General features: G+C 41.7%; 1 protein-coding gene across 3 annotated transcripts in view; it reads left to right on the forward strand.

Annotated features, from left to right (window-relative positions):
• Positions 1 to 248: 248 nt before the first annotated feature.
• SNED1 (sushi, nidogen and EGF like domains 1) overlaps positions 249 to 23,295 on the forward strand; it is a 147,023-nt gene continuing 123,976 nt past the window's right edge. For 2 of the 3 annotated variants that reach the window (XR_010086585.1, XM_063442408.1), the window contains exon 1: positions 249 to 1,113. Coding sequence is in view for 2 of the 3 variants with exons in the window: in XM_063442408.1 (XP_063298478.1) it covers positions 916 to 1,113 (198 nt within the window). In the remaining variant the exon portion in view is untranslated. The remainder of the gene's footprint in view (positions 1,114 to 23,295) is intronic. The other variant, XM_063442409.1, reaches the window with a different exon arrangement.

A 23,295-nucleotide genomic window follows, 5' to 3' on the forward strand; every position in this document is an offset into this window, starting at 1 on the left:
CACACTGTGTACCGGGGACTGCGATTCCCAGGATGCTTTGCAAGAGGTCCCACACATTCCTTTGCGCCTCTCCAAACTTCACACTTAACCTCTTCACGCTCGGCCCTCCTGGGCTCTTTAAGAGACAGCGTCATAGCAGCAGGCGGCTGTGATTGGCTGGAGCCCCCACCACTTATTTAGGGGGGGCTGGAAGAGTAATGGGGGAGGGGACAGAACCCCCCTTAGTATGTTCTGAACAGAGACTTCAGTGTCACTGAGCTGCAGACTGAGTGTGAGAGTGCTGGGGACTGGACAAAGAGTGCAGGGAGACAGTCTGAGAGAGTGCTGAGTGCCACACTCCCAGACAGCCTGAGACTGTGTGCTGGGGAGCCAGAGACTCACACAGACAGTGCTGGAAACTTCTTATAGAATGTTGGGAAACTCTCCTAGAATGCTGGCAACTAACTTCCTCATAGCGACAAACATGCACATCTAGAGTGTTAGAGTGCATGGGGGGTGAGGGGCAGCTCCAAGAGAGTGCAGTCAGAGCGCACAGACCAAGCAGCAGGCACAGGGAGACCTAGAGACTGTCACCAGGAGTGATACGTTGTTATTAAACTTGGCAGTGGGCACAGAGCACAGGGCATACAGACATACTGAGTATCTGGGCAAGGGATGTTGGTCTCCAGGTGTGCTCTCAGGATATAGACTTCATATACCGGTGTAACCAGGAACTGCATTGTGCAGAGAGAGAGAGAGAGAGAGAGAGAGAGGTACCAGAGAGAGAGAGAGAGAGAGCGGGATAGTGAGTGATAGTGAGTGATAGAGCATAGCAAGAGCTCACCTAGTGGGGTGGCTGCTTGGATTTGGGTGATAAGCGTTGCCCCAGGGTGCTGTAAAGCCACCCTGGGCAGTATCAGTGCCCTCACTCTGGGAATGGGGTCACTGGCCCTTGTCTTGGTGCTGTGCTGTGTGTGCTGCCCTGTCCTCACCCTGGTACCCCTATCAGACTTCTACCCATTTGGCCCCGGGGAAGGGGACCTTATTACCCGAAGACAGGACGATGGTGGATCCGGTCTGCTACCCATCTCAAGAGCCTTCACCTTCTTTGGGGACAAGCACAGTGGCCTCTACGTGAGTACTTATCAAAAACATTATAGGTGATACTTTACAATGGCGCCAGCCTAGTCCATGGTGCAGTACATGTTGGTAGCTGATCATTCTTGGGAATTAATCATTAGAACTGAATTCAGGATGAAAGTGTTTGTTTGTTGGATACGGGCAGGCACAGAATTCGGTGGGTCGCAATACAAGTTAAGAAAACTTGGTATCAACAAAGATGAATTCATGTTCTGTAAAGGGTTGAAAGCTGTTATATAATGATGAATTGACATTGAATGAACCCACTTATTTCAGGGTGACACACTCCTGTGTTTCTGATATTCAGAACTTACAGATGTTGGAGTTCAGCTAGGTACATGGCTGTTATTTTCCCTGAAAATGTTGGTTGACCTGCACTGCTACAAATTTCACAAAGTCTAACCTCTCAATCTTGCTGCACCATTTAACTCCATGTGGCACAAATTATTTCTTGTGTTTTTTTTTCCTTATAATTGGGGGTTATTCACTAAACTGACTATGGTTGAATTGAGTGGTTGCATTTTTTCAAATTTGGATTTTTAGGTGAGCAGTTTCAATGCTCCACACACAAAAGAAAAAAACACTATTGTGTTTTGTTTACTTAAGTCCTCTTGCATGGGTCAGAGTGTTTAGTAACATCAGATACAATTTAAATTGCAGCTATGTTCAAATGTATAACTTCATATTTAAACCTGTCCTAAAGAGGTTGTTTTTTTTAGCAAGTTAATGAGAATATTATTACTGAAGTCAATTTCTTTCAGTGTGATGTGATTTGGAAAAAGTTGCACCTCTGTTGCATATGTATGGTACACAGTTCAGTACATCATGTTGCATATGGGTCTCGAAATTGGGGTGGAAGGGGGGGGGGGAATCAGCATCTCAACATCATAGACACTAACATCTTTACATCTTAATTTCCTATTCTTTTACTTCACTTCCTTATTTTTTTTTATTAATACAGTGTGTAAATTAGGGGCATGCAGGGTACACCCGTATATTTGTTGTGATTGACACTTTATCAGGTCTTGTTCTTAGTGTGTCTGAAATTCTACAAGTTTTGTTGAACCCTGATATATTTGTTACATTATGTACGAATCCAAGACCCATTATGGTATAATATAATGCCATCATCTGAAATCCATAGAGGAGATTTGTAGTCTGTCATGTAGGTTCCAGTGGTCATTATTATTATTTTATTATTTATATATAGCGCCATCAGATTCCGTAGCGCTGTACAATCAAATACCACCCTGATCGCATCCATAGGTTTGTGATGTTTAAAATGCAATGTAAATAGCATGGCACATGAGTAGCTATGGGCACCGTCCTTTTTATGGATAGATACCTATAGCTATAGAGATGTGTCGGTGAGCATAAATCCGCTGGAGAATCGTTTATTAAAGAACATTCTGCTAGTGTTCTTATTTTTTGTAACCGTGTAGCCTTTAATTTGTATTCATTAATGGTCATTGAATATTGGCAAAGCCATTAATCCAGATCTGTTTGTATCAAACAAATAAATGCTAACCACTACTGTTATAAGAGGAGCCAACTTTGTATTTTGTCTCGGTATTGCACAGCCAGTTGGCCTGTTTTTGTATTAGTCCGTAAATAGTCCTATTGCCTGCATAGACGTCTGTGATATAAGCAAAGCCGATATAGAATGGAGTTTGCTTTCCTGATTGTACACTAAGTCTCTTCCAAAGCTGAAACCATGAAGATGAGACATTACTGTTACTCTTGGCATCCATATTGGTTTGTGTGATTATCTCTCCCTGTTAATTTATTCTGTCCTTTTGGTGACAGTTGGGTTCTAAGATGGGAGGTGAGCCGTCAAGGGCTGAACACCTCTAACACACAAACCCAGAGCTAATAGTATCCTATACTACAAAGGAAGATGTATTACCAATCCTTATAGTGGCCAGGTTTAACATATAAAAGTATAGTATGCAGTCTGCAAAATAACAGACATTAAAATAAACAGGAACAGGTCAAGGTCAAGGAGTACACAATATTGGGAAATCAATTAAACCAAGCCAAATAGAGGGATTCAAGAGGTCAGAGTAGTCCAATAGGAAGCCAAGTTAAAAGGCACTTTCTAGTGTCAGAGACCACAACAATGCAAAGAGGACTGGTTAGAGTGACTTTAAATAACCCCAGAGCTACTTATGACAACAGAAAGTACGCAGCCAATGTCACTGGATTGACACAGATCAGCATAGCGTCCAAATATGACACAAGTTTTGTGTAATTTTTGCATAGGCGAATAGCCACTTACTTATGTCTTTAACGCTATTATCATTTTAAAACAATTATATAGCCTAACTAGTTAATGAAGGTAACCTTAACAGGACAATTTTGTTAAAGTGGAGTACTCGCGAATAGTGCTTTAGATCTTGTCTAAACCATCCTAAAGATGGGATGTCCACTGAATCCTAAAGCTTTATACAGACTACAAACAGCCTGTAGAAGAGAACTGGTTACATCTGGGCTGCCATTTTTTCTTTTCGTCTCCTGGCATCACTGTCTGCCAGGAGTGTGTTTCTGTCCATATTCCCGGACATGCATGACTATACAAATTTGTGGTCTAAGGAAGATCCCTTGAGATGACCAACATTAGCAGGATCTTCCAAAGGAGATGCCGTAGTCATGAGCTATTGTGCTAAAAGATGTCTGTAACCTCAGCTTGTCTGTGATTGACGGATGATGTCAGTAGAAGGGCTTACCAGCTAATTATGATAGTTTGCTTTTGGCTAATTTGGAATTTTTTTTCTCTTGGTTACAAAGTAGAATGCATTGTTTTATGTTTTTTTTGAGGTTTTTGTTCTTTTTTTTTTTAAATCATTCTTGACAATGATTGACAATTAAAAAATATAATAATAATTCCCAATGGATTCCGCAACAACGTTATATTATTTTCTTAATATTTCTGCTCTTAAATATTTAAATCATTTATCTGGGATTAGTGATGTCCCGAACAGTTCGCCGGGGAACATAGCGTGCTCGCGGTCGCGAACACGCGCGATGTTCGGTCCGCCCCCTATTCGTCATGGAGGTGGGAGGGTCTGGGAGGGAGGGTCTGCTACTGATTGGCTGGAATGTGTTTGCTGACTGTGAGGTACAGGGTCAAAGTTTACTCAATGATGACAAATAGGGGCGGACCGAACATCGTGCGTGTTCGCGACCGCGAACACGCTATGTTCGCCGGCGAACGGTTCCCGGCGAACTGTTCGGGACATCACTATCTGGGATCCTTCAAACTATTTGAAAACATACATATCTATCATTTTGGCTATTTAGGACTCATAACCGAATAGAAAAAGGTAGTGTGGATACATATTGGCAGTATTAGGCCAAATGTTAGTACCCAGGTATTGGGTGGATCAAGCACCATTTTCAAGCATTGATGATGTATATGTAGCATATTAATAATATATGGCTTGGTTTGCCAGTATCTTAAATATGTTATCTTTTTACGTTGAATTGCTGCATGGGACTATCATTCTCTGGAAATTATACCACTGAGTAAAATATCAAAAATCATCTCTAACATTTGTTAACCTTTTCTCATGTGAAAGCCCCATTTTCTTTTAAAGTGTATATTAAAGATTTTGTAAATTACATGTTATCCAAGTAATCCATGTTAGGCCAGGCACATTTAAGGGACACGTTGGATGAGGTCAGACAACAACACTGTTTCAGTTTCCCCTCTTCCAATAAAGAAACACTCCAGGCACCATAACTACTACAGCTTGCTTTAAAGAGTCAAACTGTTTTCCAATGTTTTGACCTCTTACCTCGGGTCCACTCAGACTCCACAACAATAACTGGAGAAATGGAAGATCCTCCGCAGTAATTTCCATTAGCTCTCCTGAGCTAAGCCCTGCAATGGCTGATGGTGATCTCCAGCATTTCCTCTGGAGCCCTGGCAGATTCATGTTAAGAAGTGAAATCATTCAGAAGAGGTACAACAACAACAACAAAAAATGAGGGGGCGGACACTCAGCACTCCTGGCACTTTAACCACTACAAAGATGTATTGGTTATGGTGCCTGTAGTGTTTATTTAAAGGGACACTATAGACACCCAGACCACTTCATCTCCCCTTACCCATTAACCCTGAAATGTTTTAGATAAACTGCATTGTTTCCATTGCAGGGTTAAGACTGCTTCTAGTGGCTGTCTACCAGAGAGTCACTAGAGGCGCTTCCTGCTGTTTCACGGACAACGCTGGATGTCCTCAGTCTTTGCATGAGTGTGTTGCAAAACCCATAGGAAAGCATTAATTCTGTGCTTTCCTAGGGGGAAGGCTTTATGCGTGTGCGACACTTGCCGCACATGTGCATGAGGTTTCCTTTTGAATGACATCAGAGGAGGCGAGCATTGAGGGACTTCGGTGCTGGAATAGGGTGAGTGTTTAAACTATAATCGTGCAGCTTTCTAAAATGTCATTTTATTTTTAGACCTCACAAAATCATGTTTGCTTAATATAAGGAATAAGTAAACAGATTATTAAAATTCCTGTAAAGGAGCTATTCTCCTTTTTACGGTTAGTATCTATGGAACACACAAAGGTACATTATCCAAAGCAAATGGGATTCATAGTTGTTTTTTCTTTTTCAGAACACAAAACCTAGTATTCACTTTCAGAGGAAGCTTTAGCACATGATTGTCATTGTCTTAATTGATTAATAGAAGAACACGCAGTATACGTATTATGATATATTTATTACATTACCAGTTATGATCAGTGTGTAAAATTAATCCTACCTTATACACTTTGAATTCTGTAATGTAATATCAGAGGACAAGGTTCTTTACACTTGAATGTATGGAATTTTAATGTTTTTATGGTTGCAAGCCCCATATTATTTTTTCAATAAACCAGGAATTTTGGACAAATGTCAAAGAAATACCAAAGTTTAGGCCAGAGCAGCAAATTTTTTCCATTCTTTTCCCAATTCGCCTAAAAGCTGCAGATCCCTTGACAGTTATTCCCAATTTAGTGAATGAGCCCCATATTGTTTTATAGACAATATGTGTACAAAAGCAACATTCTGATTCCAACATTTTAGTTTTTTTTTTGTTTTGTTTCTTAGAATGGATTGTAATACCCTTTAGTTGTGTTATAAATTCGACCAACGCGACTTGCGAGTAATTTTTGTGAATGGACGTTAGGTTGACAGAAATACGACTGTATGTATTTGATTAGATTGCATGACTGAAACGATGTTAGAATAATAGGCATTTATTTATTTCAATAGTAGGATGTATGTCTTTAGCTAACCAAGAGTTTTTTTTCCGGGGGTTATGGGTAAAAATCTCACGTTTGGAACATTTGTGGAATCATCATTTTCTTTGTTTTGGTTCTTGTATTTATTTCAAGTCGTGACTCAAACAATCATATGCAGCTTGTGTACAGTAGAATCATTCTCTGGGGAGCTAGCGGTTTACACAGCTTGAGCTACATTTATAAGAGCAAAGACAGAGGGACACCAGGGGAGGGACAAAGTTTTTGCTATCTGACCTTGTTCTAAAACAATTTACATGGCTTATGCAACAATGTATAAAACTATCCGCTTTACTGAAAACAATTTGTACTGATTATGCAACAAAACTCCCTTAACTTTTTTTTTTTTTTAATATAATTTTTTTTTTTGTTTTTTTTTTTGTGTGTGTTTCTTTTGCAAGTAACAGAAAAAAAATGTGGAAATTCAACCATTTAATTCCTTAGAGTGGCCGAACTCAATCCAGATGTAAATTACTGGATGCAGGAGATCTCCGCTGCGCTGGGTTAAAGGCACATATACATTTTTAATCTTCAAAGCAGTAGAACAGCTGAAAGCCCTTGACTGTAAGGGCACACATGGAGTAGCACGCACAGTGTGTATACTTTAGGTTTATATACGAACACAAAACTATATTTAGAACATATGTACGGGCTTGGTTGCAACTATGCACTAATATAACATTTATGTATCATTATGGCCTCAGCTCCTTCACTCAATGCGTGCCAGTTTGTGGCCTACCGATGTTTTCAACTGCAATCCCTTCAACTGGATGATTTAGCCATTAGAAACTACATAGAAAAATGTTGCCCACATGTGTATTATGTACAGCAAGACATTCTATATTATTTTCTTTTTTGTATTCTTTGTACCAGCCATAAAAATGGTAAGACAATGAAAAAAGGTACACAGGGATTTAGTTAAAGAGTTATTTCGTGAGCACTTTAATGATTTGAAGTTGTCCTGGTGCATGCAGTCTGTATGGGGAATGACATCAGACAAGGAGAATCGGGCTCAAAGAGAACTTGGCCCTGGCAAAAGAAAAGAGGTAAGATGTATGTTTGCAGGGCATGCGGGGGGAGAACCAGTACAGAAAGAGTTACTACAACCATGTTGCGGAACACGGGTAACCTGACTGATTTCCTCTGCTAAACTCTTCTCTCAGCCAGAAATGAAACATCAGTGAATATAGACGAGTATATGCGATTTTATTGTTCCGAATGCAGCCTTTTATGCACAGACCCCCAGCATTGGGTCTTCATTCAGTACATATAGATCCCGCCCAGGTGCCTCTGTGTCTGGGAGATAAATGAGTCATCTCTCGCTAAATCAATTATCTCCTGGATTCAGAGAGCCGAATACAGTAAAACCCCCAAATCATATAAAAAACAGGTATGAACCCCCACAAGTCTTATATTCCAAGATAGCTTTTGATTGAGCGCCCAATATAACCGAATAGCGCCGTGATCCGGTGAAGTTTGTGGAAATGTCACCCCTTTAAAAATTTTACCCGCCCGCTAGCATGCACCTAGCTGAAATTAGTTCCAGACGATTACAGTCATGTGCCTGTACTTAAATGGGGTCCCTGGCTGGTTAAGGAAGGGGGGCTCCCCCAGCTCATAGTTAGCGATCATCCCTTCTGATGTAACTCCCCTCCAAAGAGCGATCTCTGACCAGAGCAAGGTGATATTTGTGGCCTAGGCAGAATTCCATGGGAAACAGATGTCCTGTTGAAGCATTCGGGATACTCCAACTCGTGATATGAGCTGGAGGGGAGGAGGGTCCACATGGAGGGGAGGAGGAACAGAGAGCCAGGATAGTGTTATAGTCTTTTACGGTGGTTTTGGTGATATCCGCCACAAACCAAAAACAGTGTTTTATGAAAACACAGTTTTGTTTCTTAGTTAGAATAGCACTTTAAAGTGTTAACGTGTGAATTGTTAGGAATTGAAAGCAAATTTTTATAGGGTTCCTCCATAAAGTGAAAATTCTAAGTGAATTTCAAAATCAAGGTAAAGGTAGCCAAATTGGAAACATTCTCCAAGTTTGCTATGCTTCTAGTTCAGCTACTTTGGTCTTAAATTCACTTTGAAGTCTCACTTTAGTGAACAAGCCAGCAAATGTTAGGTCATAATTGGAGAATTATTCTAATTGGGCTATTTTGGACCTAAACTTTTATGGTAAATCTGTTTTTATTAAGGTCATCAAATAAAACAAAACTGTTTTCCCACACAGGGGATAAGGCATACATTTTGCAAACAAATTGGGAAACAGTAAGTTTTCATATGGCCTCTTAGTTTTTCCTGGAGCTATATACAAATCAATAACATAGCGCTTTTTAACTGCCTAATAGTTGTGAATAAAGGTAAACGGGGGCTCACAGGTCCCCTGCAAATGGTTGCGGGATTGGACCACGCAGGGTCTTTGGCAGTATGTCCAGTAACATGGAGAACAGGTGCATAACGACATATTCAAGTATGGTTGCTCAACTTTCGTTCGTGTCATTCGTTAAGTCGTCATTTCCTATGCCGGCTACTTCCTCATTGCTCACTGAGGGGTGATTAAGCACTCTCTTGGTTTGTAGGTCATTGCGTTGGTTGTTACACAAATGTGCTCCGTTTCAGGGGATCGCCCCTGCACCCATAATGGATTTTTTTTTCCACTGTACCGTGATTAGTAATTTGGTTAGAGAGGAGGGAAGGGATCTGCCTGGATCAGGGAAAAAGAAAAGATAGCCAAGGAGGAACAAAAGAAAGGTAAGAAAAGTAATAGTATGATGCTGCAGGGAGGTTGAGTGGACGGATGCAGAGGCAGAAGAGGGCCCCAGAGGAGGAGAGGTGGCAGGCCAGTGTACGGTGGCAGACCTCTCTCCCCAGTTCCATATCTTGTGCTTGCTAGATACATATACCACGGGCACCATTGCTCCATATGTTTGTCGCTTTGGTTTAATAGTTCTGCCTGCTTTGCCTCAGCAGCATGGATTTCCTCCACCCTCAGCAGCCACTGAGCGGTCGTTGGGGGATTCGTCTGTTTCCAGAGGGCCGGCACCAATGATTTGGCTGCATTGATCAGATGTCGCAGAATCAATTTTTTTTGTTTATTTATTTTTTTTGTATCGTGAGATGGTAGTTTCGTTGAGTGCAGAAGCACATTCGCGATATCGAAGTCCGGTGTCTCCCCCAGAATCTACGCCGTTATGATTTTGATCTCGTTCCAGTATGGGGCTATCCTAGTGCAATCCCACCAGATATGTCGCGTGGTTTCCATTCCTGCCTCGCACCTCCAACAGATGTTAGATACCATTGGCAATATCCTGCGGAGCAGGGCAGGAGTACGGTACCATTGTGAGAATAATTTATAGTTTATCTCTTGATATTTGGAGCCAATTGAGCTTTTATGTTGCAGGATGATAATTTTCTCCCTTTGGGCCTTGGAGAAAGATTGAGACGTTATCCCCTCCCATTGTCTTTTGAAGGAGTCCTTGCGATCTAGGTTACCTACCAATAGCCATTGATATAGGGTGGAGACACTGGAGTCTGAACCAGCGGCGCTCCTGCAAAGCTCTTCAAACCAAGTTAATTCCCTGTGTATTTTTGTTTTGTTTAGTAGGTTGGAATAGAAATGCTGTAGTTGTGAGTAGCGGAACTGCTGCATAGAGTTCGGTGGTATACCGACCACCAGGTCGCGGAGATCTCGGACCCTCATGTTCGCAAGTGCTTGTTGGAGTGGTATAAGGTCTGTGTGTTGCGCAAATGTCCATGCGAGAGGGGGAGTCCTCCACCCAGCTCTTTATTATACGTTAAGTGAATCAGTGGGCTCGGTCTTTGGGCTAGGTTCTGTTCATGCCTCATTGTGTTCCAAACTTTCAGTGTATTCGAGATAGGTGAGGTGCTTGTCAGGGCTGGTGTGGCGTTTATGTCTTTAGCTTTTTATTGGTGTTTGCCTTATCTAAAGCGACCCATAGTTTGTGGGCTGGAGCATCGTGCCATTCGTGTATTCGTTGCAGGACCGTTGCTCTGTGTTTTCTTTTGGAAGTCTGGTAGGGCAAGTCCTCCTCATTCTTTCGGAAGGCATAGCTTATCATGTCTCAATCTGGCTCTCTCTCCCCTCCAGACATATATCGGAGTACTGCTGTTCTTATCGTGGTGAAGAAATCTCTTGGCATACTCAAGGGAATGGTGTGAAACAGGTAGAGGAATCTTGGCAGGATGTTAATGCGGCCCTGCCAGGATATGTGTGTGTAGTTCCAGTCTTTAAGGTTATCTTGTACTGTCCTTAGAAATGGGAGAAAGTTCTGATGGTAGAGGTCTGTTGGCGTGCGTGGTACCCATATCCCAAGGTAGCGCATTTCATTTGTGCACCAGTGGAAGGGGAACTCAACTCTAAACTGGGTACACACTTCCTCCATAACATTAATATTTAGGATCTCACATTTAACTTGAGACCGATAGTTTGCCATTTATCTGGCACTCCTGTAGTAGTGCCGGTAGAGTGGTTTGGGATGGACCTAAAATTTGAAATCAACACTGATTTCTTAACAGTTTACACGTTAGTGACTAGCCCTGTCCGAATGAAAAACAGACTTGGAAAGAATTTAGCATCGGATTGCATTATGTCAAAACACTTAAGACTAGACTTGTGCAAATATTCATTTGTCCATAAATAAATCGATTCTCGATAATCAAAATCTTTTCAATCCACACCTGAACAGCTTGATTCTTTCAGAGAAGAATTTAGTTCCAACTTCGGACTAAATGATTTGCTCATGTGTTGAATAAAAGGCTTTTCAGTAGTACGAGTTGATCATTTTTGAACAAAACACATTTTTTTGCACATGACTGCTTAAAACATACAGGGAGTGCAGAATTATTAGGCAAGTTGTATTTTTGAGGATTAATTTTATTATTGAACAACAACCATGTTCTCAATGAACCCAAAAAACTCATTAATATCAAAGCTGAATATTTTTGGAAGTAGTTTTTAGTTTGTTTTTAGTTATAGCTATTTTAGGAGGATATCTGTGTGTGCAGGTGACTATTACTGTGCATAATTATTAGGCAACTTAACAAAAAACAAATATATACCCATTTCAATTATTTATTTTTACCAGTGAAACCAATATAACATCTCAACATTCACAAATATACATTTCTGACATTCAAAAACATAAAAACAAATCAGTGACCAATATAGCCACCTTTCTTTGCAAGGACACTCAAAAGCCTGACATCCATGGATTCTGTCAGTGTTTTGATCTGTTCACCATCAACATTGCGTGCAGCAGCAACCACAGCCTCCCAGACACTGTTCAGAGAGGTGTACTGTTTTCCCTCCTTGTAAATCTCACATTTGATGATGGACTACAGGTTATCAATGGGGTTCAGATCAGGTGAACAAGGAGGCCATGTCATTAGATTTTCTTCTTTTATACCCTTTCTTGCCAGCCACGCTGTGGAGTACTTGGACGCGTGTGATGGAGCATTGTCCTGCATGAAAATCATGTTTTTCTTGAAGGATGCAAACTTCTTCCTGTACCACTGCTTGAAGAAGGTGTCTTCCAGAAACTGGGAGTTGAGCTTGACTCCATCCTCAACCCGAAAAGGCCCCACAAGCTCATCTTTGATGATACCAGCCCAAACCAGTACTCCACCTCCACCTTGCTGGCGTCTGAGTCGGACTGGAGCTCTCTGCCCTTTACCAATCCATCCATCTGGCCCATCAAGACTCACTCTCATTTCATCAGTCCATAAAACCTTAGAAAAATCAGTCTTGAGATATTTCTTGGCCCAGTCTTGACGTTTCAGCTTGTGTGTCTTGTTCAGTGGTGGTCGTCTTTCAGCCTTTCTTACCTTGGCCATGTCTCTGAGTATTGCACACCTTGTGCTTTCGGGCACTCCAGTGATGTTGCAGCTCTGAAATATGGCCAAACTGGTGGCAAGTGGCATCTTGGCAGCTGCACGCTTGACTTTTCTCAGTTCATGGGCAGTTATTTTGCGCCTTGGTTTCTCCACACGCTTCTTGCGACCCTGTTGACTATTTTGAATGAAACGCTTGATTGTTCGATGATCACGCTTCAGAAGCTTTGCAATTTTAAGAGTGCTGCATCCCTCTGCAATATATCTCACTATTTTTGACTTTTCTGAGCCTGTCAAGTTCTTCTTTTGACCCATTTTGCCAAAGGAAAGGAAGTTGCCTAATAATTATGTACACCTGATATAGGGTGTTGATGTCATTAGACCACACCCCTTCTCATTACAGAGATGCACATCACCTAATATGCTTAATTGGTAGTAGGCTTTCGAGCCTATACAGCTTGGAGTAAGACAACATGCATAAAGAGGATGATGTGGTCAAAATACTCATTTGCCTAATAATTCTGCACGCAGTGTATACTGTATAAGAAGTGGCACCACACATCCATCTCGATCAGTGTTTTTCACTTAAGGAAGATTGGAGTTATCCCCATTTATATTTGTGCTCCCTCTGATGTAGTTAAGTTTTATACTGACCTAAGCCAATGGTACATGTGCACAATGGTGTCACGTCAGTTTGCACGCTCATTAAACCCACACCCCTTAATCCAGATCTCACATCTGTGAGCTATTCTGGGATATAATGAGCTGTCAAAACTAGAGCCTTTAGGACAAGCCCAGCTAGTTTCTAGATATGTATTTATGTAAATGTATTATTGCAAACACTAAATAAAAAATAAAAATAATAAACACCAGTCTAAAATTGCTGGCACTTTGTAAGCGTAATTTCTCAACTAGCTTAGTTCATTAATCTCGGGTCAGGTGATGCTCTTAGTCAATGAGCTAAGCCCTGATCCATGAAAAAAAAATACACCTGTTTCTGGAATACCCCAGAGTTTGTTAAAGATCTAACAGCGTCATTAAGACCAAAGAGCTATGAACAAAAATCTGGAATAATGTTCTCTAGAAGTACCAATGATTGCATGGCTGAGTTTTTAAAAAAAAAATTAAAAAAAACGCTTCAATCTTGCAACATCCACCCAGGCACCATTAAGGAACACTCCTGTGGAATTTTTATTTTATTTATTTTTTTACTATTTAGTAGATATACTGTACTCCCAAAGAAAACCTGCATTTAATTTACCAGCATGTTTTCTATGGGGGTATGTGAAAAAAAAAAAAAAACAGCTGCAAAAGTTGTTGACCTGCTTTTCTCATGGAGAAACCTCTGTGACAGACTGAAGTGCTTTATGTGTCCTTTGAGTTTCTTTAAATACATCATTGTACTAACCTGTCATAATAGGTTCACTGCAAAATGTAATAGCTCCCAAGGCATTAAATACGTAATTTATCATAGTGATGAATTATATGTTTCTTTGTTTTGGGAACTGCTATATTAGTACTTACCTGCTGGTCTTCTCCTAGGTCCCCATTCTCTGAGGTCCAAGGGTGTTGTTAAACCTCTCAGCTGCCATTTTCCCTCTGTTGTGAATAGCTCATCTAGTGGCTTAAAGTTGCCAGAAGCATGGTTTTAGACAAATGTAAGCAGTACCGTTTCTTAGAAATACCAATTTTTTTACACTGTCGAGAAAAAAAGACAGGGTCTACATATCAAAACCACTTCAATAACATAAGTGTCCTGTTTATGAAATGGAGGGATTCACAGCAAGCAAATAGTCATACAATTGAGGACAAATACAGAGCTCCCCTAATAATCTCTAGGTAAGATTGTTTTTCAGTTATAGTACTCGGGTAGCTGCCTAGGCTTCTGAGAGTGGTGGGGTCTGTGCCCACCTCCCAGTGTGCATCACGCTGTCTATAACCACACCAGGTATGAGGCAGCCATCCCTTCTCTCCCTCTCCTGACGGGGAATAAGCCTCTGGGCAGTGCCAAGTACACCCTGGGTCCTGGGCCCTCCTTAAGGACATAGCACATCTCATAAGTTACATTTCCTCTATTACACTGCCCCCCCTGCCCGCATAAACCCGACTCGACCTCTGCCTAGCTGTGGTCCGGTCACCTAAGGGGAAGTGGTCCCTCACCCAAGGAGGGGAAAACAAGACCTGTAGCTCTGCACGTGAAGACCTGTTAACCCTGCAACTGGTAGTATCCGCCACGACCCTCCTTCCCGGGGCACATTGATGTGCATGTTAGACCACATGTGCGGGTGAGCTGGTGTGCCTCCTGTACAACATATGTTCCTCCCTGCCAGCTATATCGCCTCCTAGCTCCACCCATCAGGAAACCATATGTAGGTAGGCCAAGGGATCCCAACATGCAAATGATATCACATTAAACCAGTGTCCCCTCAACCCGCGTGAACTTTCCACAGAGGGTATGCCTCATTAAAGCGTATGTGCAAATGTTTTTGGTAATACATTCAGTGCGGGGATGCTTTCAAGTCGGCCTGGGATATATGCAGAAAGGCTATCGGAACCCTGGGCCTGTGTGCTCCTTGTCGCCCAGGCTGAGAGAGTGCCAGCAGTAGGGCTCCCTCTCAGGGGAACACATGTGAAGTAACCCAGTGCCTCCTCGGATCCAATCCTCCCTCCCCCCCATCCCAAACAATCCAGTAGCACCCCCCCTAAGGCCAGAAACAGTCCCTTGAGTACCCTAACCCCACCCAAGCAACAAAGAAGCCAGTCAGAACCTCTTGAGAAAATCACTTACAGCTCCCAGGGGGAAGTTGTGCCTGTATATATTCAAGGATTCCGGCGTCCCACTTCCTGCCATTCTCTTGGTAGTAGGCCCAAATCCTCTTGCTCCATTGGCATTGTTGAGAGGTTGAGCGGGGGCCGAAGCTCCAAGTCCTTTAACAGTTGATCCGGGTTGCCTCCCGGTTGGAGCATGTGGGTGCGGTCTCTTTGGAAAACCAGGAGTGTAAACGGGAAGCCCCATGCATATCTAAGATCTGCCCAGCGCAGGGCCTCGGTGATCGGCTTCCACTCGCGCCGCCTTTGAAGCGTTGTAGGTGCTAAGTCCTGAAATTGAGTGATTTCTGTGCCCTCATATCTTATAGGTGCCTCTCTGCTCTTTTTCATGAGCGCCTCTTTGGTTTGAAAATAAAAGAAGTGCATCATGACATCCTGGGGGCCATTTTGATCTGCCCATTATTGTTCCAGGAGTTCAGGCAGCAGGGGCTACCGCGTGCATGCGAGTGGTCAGGTGGTTCACCTGTAGGACTGCGGTGTTGTGTGCCTCCACGGAAGCCTCCTGCCGTTGTTCCAGCTTCGCGGTCCTCTCCCCCAAGGCCTGAATTGCACCCTACAGAACAGCTGTGGACTTTTTAATTTTGCTCGCTAGGTAATTACCTCGACAAGCTGCGCCAGGATTCGCTGCGTGTCCTCTGTCCATTGGTCCTCCAGGGGGTCCGCCCGTCGCGGTGAACAGGGGGCTGAAAGGCAGTCTCCGTCGCCATCTTGGGCCTGTGTCGGGCCAGCCCTGGAGGCCGCGAACAGGTCGACCACTGTCGCCCCTGGCTCCGGACCCTTCTTGGAGTGCTTCTTTGAGGTCCTTTTATCCATGACCGGGGGTGAGGTTGGGTTTGTTTCGTTTTTTGGGCTAATTTTAGCTGTTAGCGGTGGGTACAGGACGTAGCTTTAGCGGCGTGCGTCCAGCTTGCTACGCAGTCAGGCCACGCCCCCCAAGATTGATTTTCATATTTTTGTGCCTTAATTTAGAGCACTGTTTTCCAATTGATGGCTTGAACAAGACATCATCTGCCTCACTGTCAGGGTCATATACCCTAACATGCAAACCTGAGACATAAAAGAAGATAGGATAGGACATATTACCAGTCCTGAGGGTGGCCAGACCAGACAATAGCAACAGGTAGGCAAGGTATGCCTTTAACCCCTTAACCCCTTAAGGACACATGACATGTGTGACATGTCATGATTCCCTTTTATTCCAGAAGTTTGGTCCTTAAGGGGTTACAGAAATAACATAGTCAAACTAGTCAAGATTACAGAAGTACAACAATGGGAGAAAACAAAACCAAGGTTGGAATAATGGATAATAGAGTAGTCCGGGTAAGGCAATAGTCAAAAACAGTAAAGTAGGAGGTGAGAATCAGATTGATTAAAGAGAGAAATAAGTAGGACACTGACAGCTTGGAGCATAATGTTGATTTATTAATGTAATTTTGGTTTGTTTGTTTTTTTTCTTCTTGATTTATGTCTTGCTTATGTTTCTTGTTTTCTTTGTTTTGTTTTGTTGTTGTTTTTGTTTTTATTTATGTCTTGGTTATATCTTGTTCTTACATCTCCTAGGATATTATGAATCTTACACATGAATGAGAGTATTCTAAAGGAGGAGTAATACAAAGTAATGAAAATGTGTAGTGTAAAATGCCATGAATGAACCAAATTGTATTGTACACTGAGAGAATTGTATAAAACAACCAAAATATTTAAAATAAAAAAATGTCAAAAACAGGAACACAAACTAAGCAAAAATTCATTATATAGCAAAATGTTCCCTATCCAGCAGCTCCTGAGTGTGCATGGAAATTGACATTGGTATGACACCATGGAAACCAGCATGCTAGAATTACGCAGGGTACCAGCATCTATGTAAGTATAACTGTGAAGAACGTTCCCGAGTTAACTTTCCCACTTTACCCGAATTAACTCTATTTCTCATGGTTTGGTAGTTTGCTTATACTGAACACTCCCCCACTGGCAAATGGCGGCTCTTTTGTTCCTACCGAACGCTACCAGTGGCATCTGGCCACGAACCCCTTGGAACTATTCTTGGCAACGTTACCATCACTTTCTCGGTCACATTCACCCCATGTATTCTCCCCTTTCCTGACACGCCAGGTGAGCTGTAATTAGAGGGAAGGCACCCTAGACTATGGTGACCAGGTGCTCCCTGAGAGCCACGAAGAGCCCACATTAATTTGTCCACAGGAGCTCTTAACAATTGACTGACCACAAGGACAATTCCTGTGGAACAATTTTGGCTCCACCCACATGTGCGGTCGGTCAAAACTTTCTCCCTTTGTGGCGTTCTGGCTACACTGTATGGATCTAAGCGCTATTTGGACAACTTGGGCACTCAGATTAGGGCTGTCTGGGGATGTAGCATATGTGGGGGCTCTAACATGTTGTCAGTCTGTTTTGGGGTGTTTTATACTTTGTACCTTATGTGTCCGGGAGATAATTCGTTTAAGCAAAGTCAACCTCACTTATCTCCCAGACACAGATGTCTGGGCGGGTTTACTGTGTGTTGAATAGGGACCCCGTGCTGGGGGTCATGTATATAGCCAGTCGACTTAGCCTTATAAATCCAGTTACTTTTGTACCCATCATCAAGTCTCAGCTGATGTTTGGGCATATGGGAGATAGAGAGCTATAATCATTGGAACCTTGCGGGAATCGGGAGGACTTCGGACGAACGTACCACTCTGGATACAGGCAGCTCGTCATAATGACAGTGGTAATGATTGGTGTCAGAGTTGATGCAGGAGTAATGTTGAGTAGTAGGTAAAATTATCAGAGAAGACTTCCGTCAAAATCGATGCAGGAAGGATGCTGGCCAGAGACCAAATACGCCAATGGGGTTCCTCAAACCATTCCTGAACAATTTTGCAGTTTGGCAGGATGCATTTTCCTGCTGAACGAGGCAACTGCCATCAGGGAACACCATTGCCATAAAGGGGTTACTTGGACTGCAACTATCTCTTGGTGGGTGGTACGTGTCAAAGTAACATCCACATGAATTGCAGGATCCAAGGTTGCCCTGAAGAGTACGCTGCCTCTGCCGGTCTGCCCTTTTCCCATAGATAAACAACGTACACACACCTGGCCATCCACCTGATCTAAAAGAAAACTTGGTTCATCAGACCAAGCATCCTTCTTCCATTGCTCCATGGTCCAGTTCTGATACTCACGTCCCTCTTTCAGGGGTGGATAGGGGTCATCATGGGCACTCTGACCCGTCTGTGGCAACACAGCAAATTGCGGTGCACTGTATATTCTGGCACCTTTCTATCATAGCCAGCATGACGTTTTTCATAAATCTGAGCTACATTAGTTCTTCTGTGCAATCGGACCAGACACTGCTTTACCGGTTGTCCTTCCTTGCACCACTTTTGGTAGGTACTAACCACTGCATACCGGGAACACCTCACGAGACTTGTCACTTTGGAGATGTTCTGATCCAGTCATCCAGCCATCACTATTTAGCCCTTGTCAAAGTCACTCAGATCTTTTTGCCTGCCCATTTTTCCTGCTTCCAAAACATGAGGTTCACTTGCAGCCTGATATATCCCAACCCTTGCCAGGTGCCATTGTTACAATATACTCAATCTTATTCACTTCACCGGTCAATGGTTTTAATTCTGTGGCTGATTAGTGTATGCCTCCATTCCTCCGTGCAGACTGATATAGGGGAGAGAAATCACAAATAAGATTATTTCTCTAGCTCCTTATACACTATGAAAAGATAGGTATTAATTCTTAATTCATAAAATGTATTGGTCCACTAACTGCACTGAGACAATATGTTGTGTTTTAAATCATGATTACAATTTTATCTACACTTTTAATTGCTTGCCTCAAGCCAAGCATCAGGCAGCTACCTGAAAACAAATGCTTTTCACAAATCCCAACATCATGTGTAAGCACCAGGCAATTCAAAAACACACTCTGAGCTAATTTTAGTCATTTATTGCACATCATTTATGCTTGGATAATCTGTGACCAATTTTGACCAAAGATTACTTAAATTTGGCTGTGCCCATGGACCAAGAGACAGATGGTCAAACAAGAATTTGCTTCTAAGTTTCCATTACAATAAAATACAGAGAGGCTTGATTGCATGTTTCTTTAATTAAAATAATAATATATCTGTTAAATAATAATGATAAATTATGCACACTTTCCTTTATCCAATACACCAACCTACCAAACAGTTCTACCTTAGACTCAGTGTCCCTCCCCTCCAACTCCCCCAGATATGTATGTACAGAGGTGAATTGCCATTTACACGGTGCCTGAACACGAGCAGACTCTTACACAAGTAGTTTGTTTACAGCCTCTTATGAGTTTACTGGACTTGTTTAAGAGCTCTCCATATACAAAATTCTTGGGCACATAGCTTTCCAGACCTCACAGGCTTTTTCATAAATACCTTCCTTGCAATCAGCAAATATTTGTATTCTTAAAATGTATCACGTCTCCGAATCTGCATGTTTAAACATATTGTTGGATGTGTGTACATTTTCAAAATTATTATGGTCACGCCTATTAATCTAACACCCAGGACACTGTTTACCTCCTAAATTCTTTCTGGACAGGCATGTGTTGGTTTTTGCATACCTTTAACATAAACGTTAAATCTAGTTATTTTTGGCCTCCCAAATCATATTGGGGCAAGTTTTTTTTTTTTTTTTTTTTTCTTTCTTAAACATTGAAAGTTATTGACTACTCTCTTCCATGAAATTTTCCTGCAAACACTTAGGCCTGATTCAAAGGGTAAATGCCATTGATGGAACTATGCTGAAGTTTTTCAAGGAATCGGATGTCTTCCAATGCAACATAAAATACATCTAAAAGAAAGTTCTCGTCCAGTAGTGCATGCCATGGCCATTCCATCAGATCACAACAATTTGACAGTGAAAGAAACCTGTGAAGATACATCGAACACTCCATTGCAGTTGGAGAATGAAGATGCCAGAGAAACTTTACAAAGCTCGAATGACTTGCCTGCTAGTGATGCAAAGCAAGCAATGTCAGGTCGATATATTTTAAATGACCTAATTGTCTCATTGAACGATGTTAAAAGAGACTGAAGTTATTTCACATAGACTACAGTTTAAAATAAATTTGTACTTTAAATTTTCTGTTTAAAACAAAAAAGGGAAATGTGTGATATTGAGATTATCAGTTGGTATGAACCATATCTAACCTGTTATGTGCACAATGATACAGTCAGAAAGTGGCTCTTGCATTGTGGGAGTATGGGTGGTCATTTAAATAAAGTTTACAGTTATGAAGACATGTGCTTGATCTCCTTATATAAACAAGATAAAACAGTGTGGGTGAGCGGTTTGCTGATGTCAACATTGTGGATCGAGTGACCTATGGTGGTGGTGGGGTTATGGTATGGGTAGTCATATTTTATGGACAACGAACACAGGTGCATTTTATTAGTGGCATTTTGAATGCACAGAGATACCGTGACCAGATCCTGAGGCCCATTGTTGTGCCATTCACCCACGACCATCACCCCATGTTGCAGCATGATAATGCACGGCCCCATGTTGCAAGGATCTGTACACAATTCCTGAAAGCTGAAAACATCCCAGTTCTTGCATGGCCAGCATACTCACCGGACATGTCACCCATTGAGCATGTTTGGGATGCTTTGGATCGTGTTCTAGGTCCTGCCAATATCCAGCAACTGCGCACAGCCATTGAAGAGGAGTGGACCAACATTCCACAGGCCACAATCAACAACCTGAACAACTCTATGCGAAGGAGAAATGGTGGTCGCACCAGATATTGACTGGTTTTCGCCCGCCCACCCCTCTCCCCCGGACCTCCCCAATACAGTAAAACTGCACATTTTAGAGTGGCCTTTTATTGTGGCCAGCCTAAGGCACACCTGTGCAATACTCATGCTGTCTAATCAGCATCTTGATATGCCACACCTGTGAGGCGGATGGATTATCTCGGCAAAGGAGAAGTGCTTACTAACACAGATTTAGACAGATTTGTGAACAATATTTGAGAAATAGGCTTTTTGTGTACATAGAAAAAGTCTTAGATCTTTGAGTTCAGCTCATGATAAATGGGGGCAAAAACAAAAGTGTTGCATTTATAATTTTGTCTAGTGTATGTGTATGTATATATATGAGAGAAGGAAAGAATGATATATCACTATGTACATGTGTATTTCTCTTGGATGTGAATTTAAAGATGTGTTGGCTGTCATACCTCTTGATGAGCTACTGACTCAGCCTTAGAATTGTAGGAATTGTAATCCAAGAAGAGTTAGAGATTTACAAGAGTTGCACAGTGGGCCAAGGTTGATGTGTACCCTTGGTTTAAACTGTCTTTGTCATCTGTTTTATTTCGGTTTGAGTGTGGTCGTTTTTTTCTTTCTTTTTTTCTAAATATTGCTCTGTGTGTTCCACTTTGGAAATCCGTAGGAAATGTTAGCTGATAGTTGTAATAAACAAACTGGAGTGAGCCGTCAAAGTAATTTATTTATGAATCCCTAAAAGGGGGATGCGTAGTATATCTTTCTTATCTGTGTAATTAACGGGAAACTGTTATGTTTTAGGAGCATGCATTAGTTATAATTTTTTTTAAGGTTTTGAGTTTTTTTATGGTTGCATTAGGGGTAAATAATAAAGTTAGAGCTCAAAGCAACACAGTTACATGAGGCAAAGTCGTGTGTGTGTGTGTGTCATTTTTACAATACAATTATTTTATAGGGTTGCTTAAACGGAAACCAATACAGAAATGGCAGGAACCCTTCCAGCATGAAACTTATATTTTCCATTACGTTAAAAGATTCCTTATGCCTGCTTTTCGTGTATTGTTTTCACTCTTAATTCTTTATATATTCAATAACAGTGCATCCTTATTAATATAATTTTAATAATTCAGTTATTTTTCCCCCCCAAGAGATTATTTATTTATTTATGTATTTATTTATTTAGAATTAAATTGGCCCATGTTATGCAACAGGATACAAATCTGAACTTGAAAACTGACCAAACAAGTCCTTTTTTCAGGGCTTTGTCAATAGGTCAGTGAGTGCCATACTGTATTCTTCAATAAATCTCTGCTTGTAGAAAGCAACAATAAAAGGACAGATTTTAGGTCTCATAGTTGACCTATGGAAGCTTTGCCAATTAATAAGAACACTACAAGTAACCTAATCTCTACAGCTCGGGGCAGTTGCTACGTTGCTCAGAATGCCTGGCTGTTGTTCCCTATTTTTATATCAAACCATTTAGGAGTGGTTTCAGAAAAGATAGGCTAATGAATGGCACCCAAAAACCAATGCTTTCACATTATCGCTATCAATTTGATCAAAACATGAAAACACGCCTCACTCAGCCAGTCACTACCACCCAAGCTGGGCCTAATTGACACTGATAATGCACAAGTGTAAATTCTGCATTATCAATATGAGGAAGTGGGTCTGCTATGGATGCCATGGAGAGTCCTGATTTTTGTTAAACCACACCATGAGTTTTGACAAGAAACTGGGGGATGGTGCCCAGAGACTGTAGGCAAAATAACCACTCATGGAGTTTAGAGGAACACTCCAAGCCTCTAAAGCACTTCAGCTTACTGGAATTCTTTAGAGGTTAACGGAATGTTCCTTCTCTCTTTATATAAGGTTCCTGGGTTTCTCCCTCCCAGATGTTAACCAGAAAGCTGTCAGTAGGCCCTTCCTCCCTCGAGCACTCAAGGCAGGTTGGATGGCTACTCATAGAAAAGCATTTGGTTGACTGCTTATCTGTGAGAACCATTACAGTGTATGCACCCTGCCTCCCAGTGGATTGGCAGGAAGATCATCACTAGGGATGACCTCCTGGAGGTGGATCGGAGCTGCAATGATGGATCCTGTCAGTGATCCTCTCAATAAATTAGAAATAACTAATCTATTTTTTTATTTTTTTTAGGAGAACAAGGGGATGGGGCAACATCTAAATAATGTTTAACATGGTATGTATTTATAATGCTGGCATGTTCCTTTAATTGATAGATTAAGGGATGTAGAGATTAGATTAGGCAGTGTGGTGAACTAGATTCTCTAGACTCCATTTCTTCCTTTAAGGATACAACTCCTGACATATAAGTGTAATGAAAAAATGCTGGAAAGCAGATTTGTAGCCTCACTTTATTTTGTTATGGAGCTAATCCGAACAGTTGATCTGTACAACCTT

This window comes from Pelobates fuscus, chromosome 2 (assembly GCF_036172605.1).
Source record: "Pelobates fuscus isolate aPelFus1 chromosome 2, aPelFus1.pri, whole genome shotgun sequence".
NCBI classification, from domain to species: domain Eukaryota; kingdom Metazoa; phylum Chordata; class Amphibia; order Anura; family Pelobatidae; genus Pelobates; species Pelobates fuscus.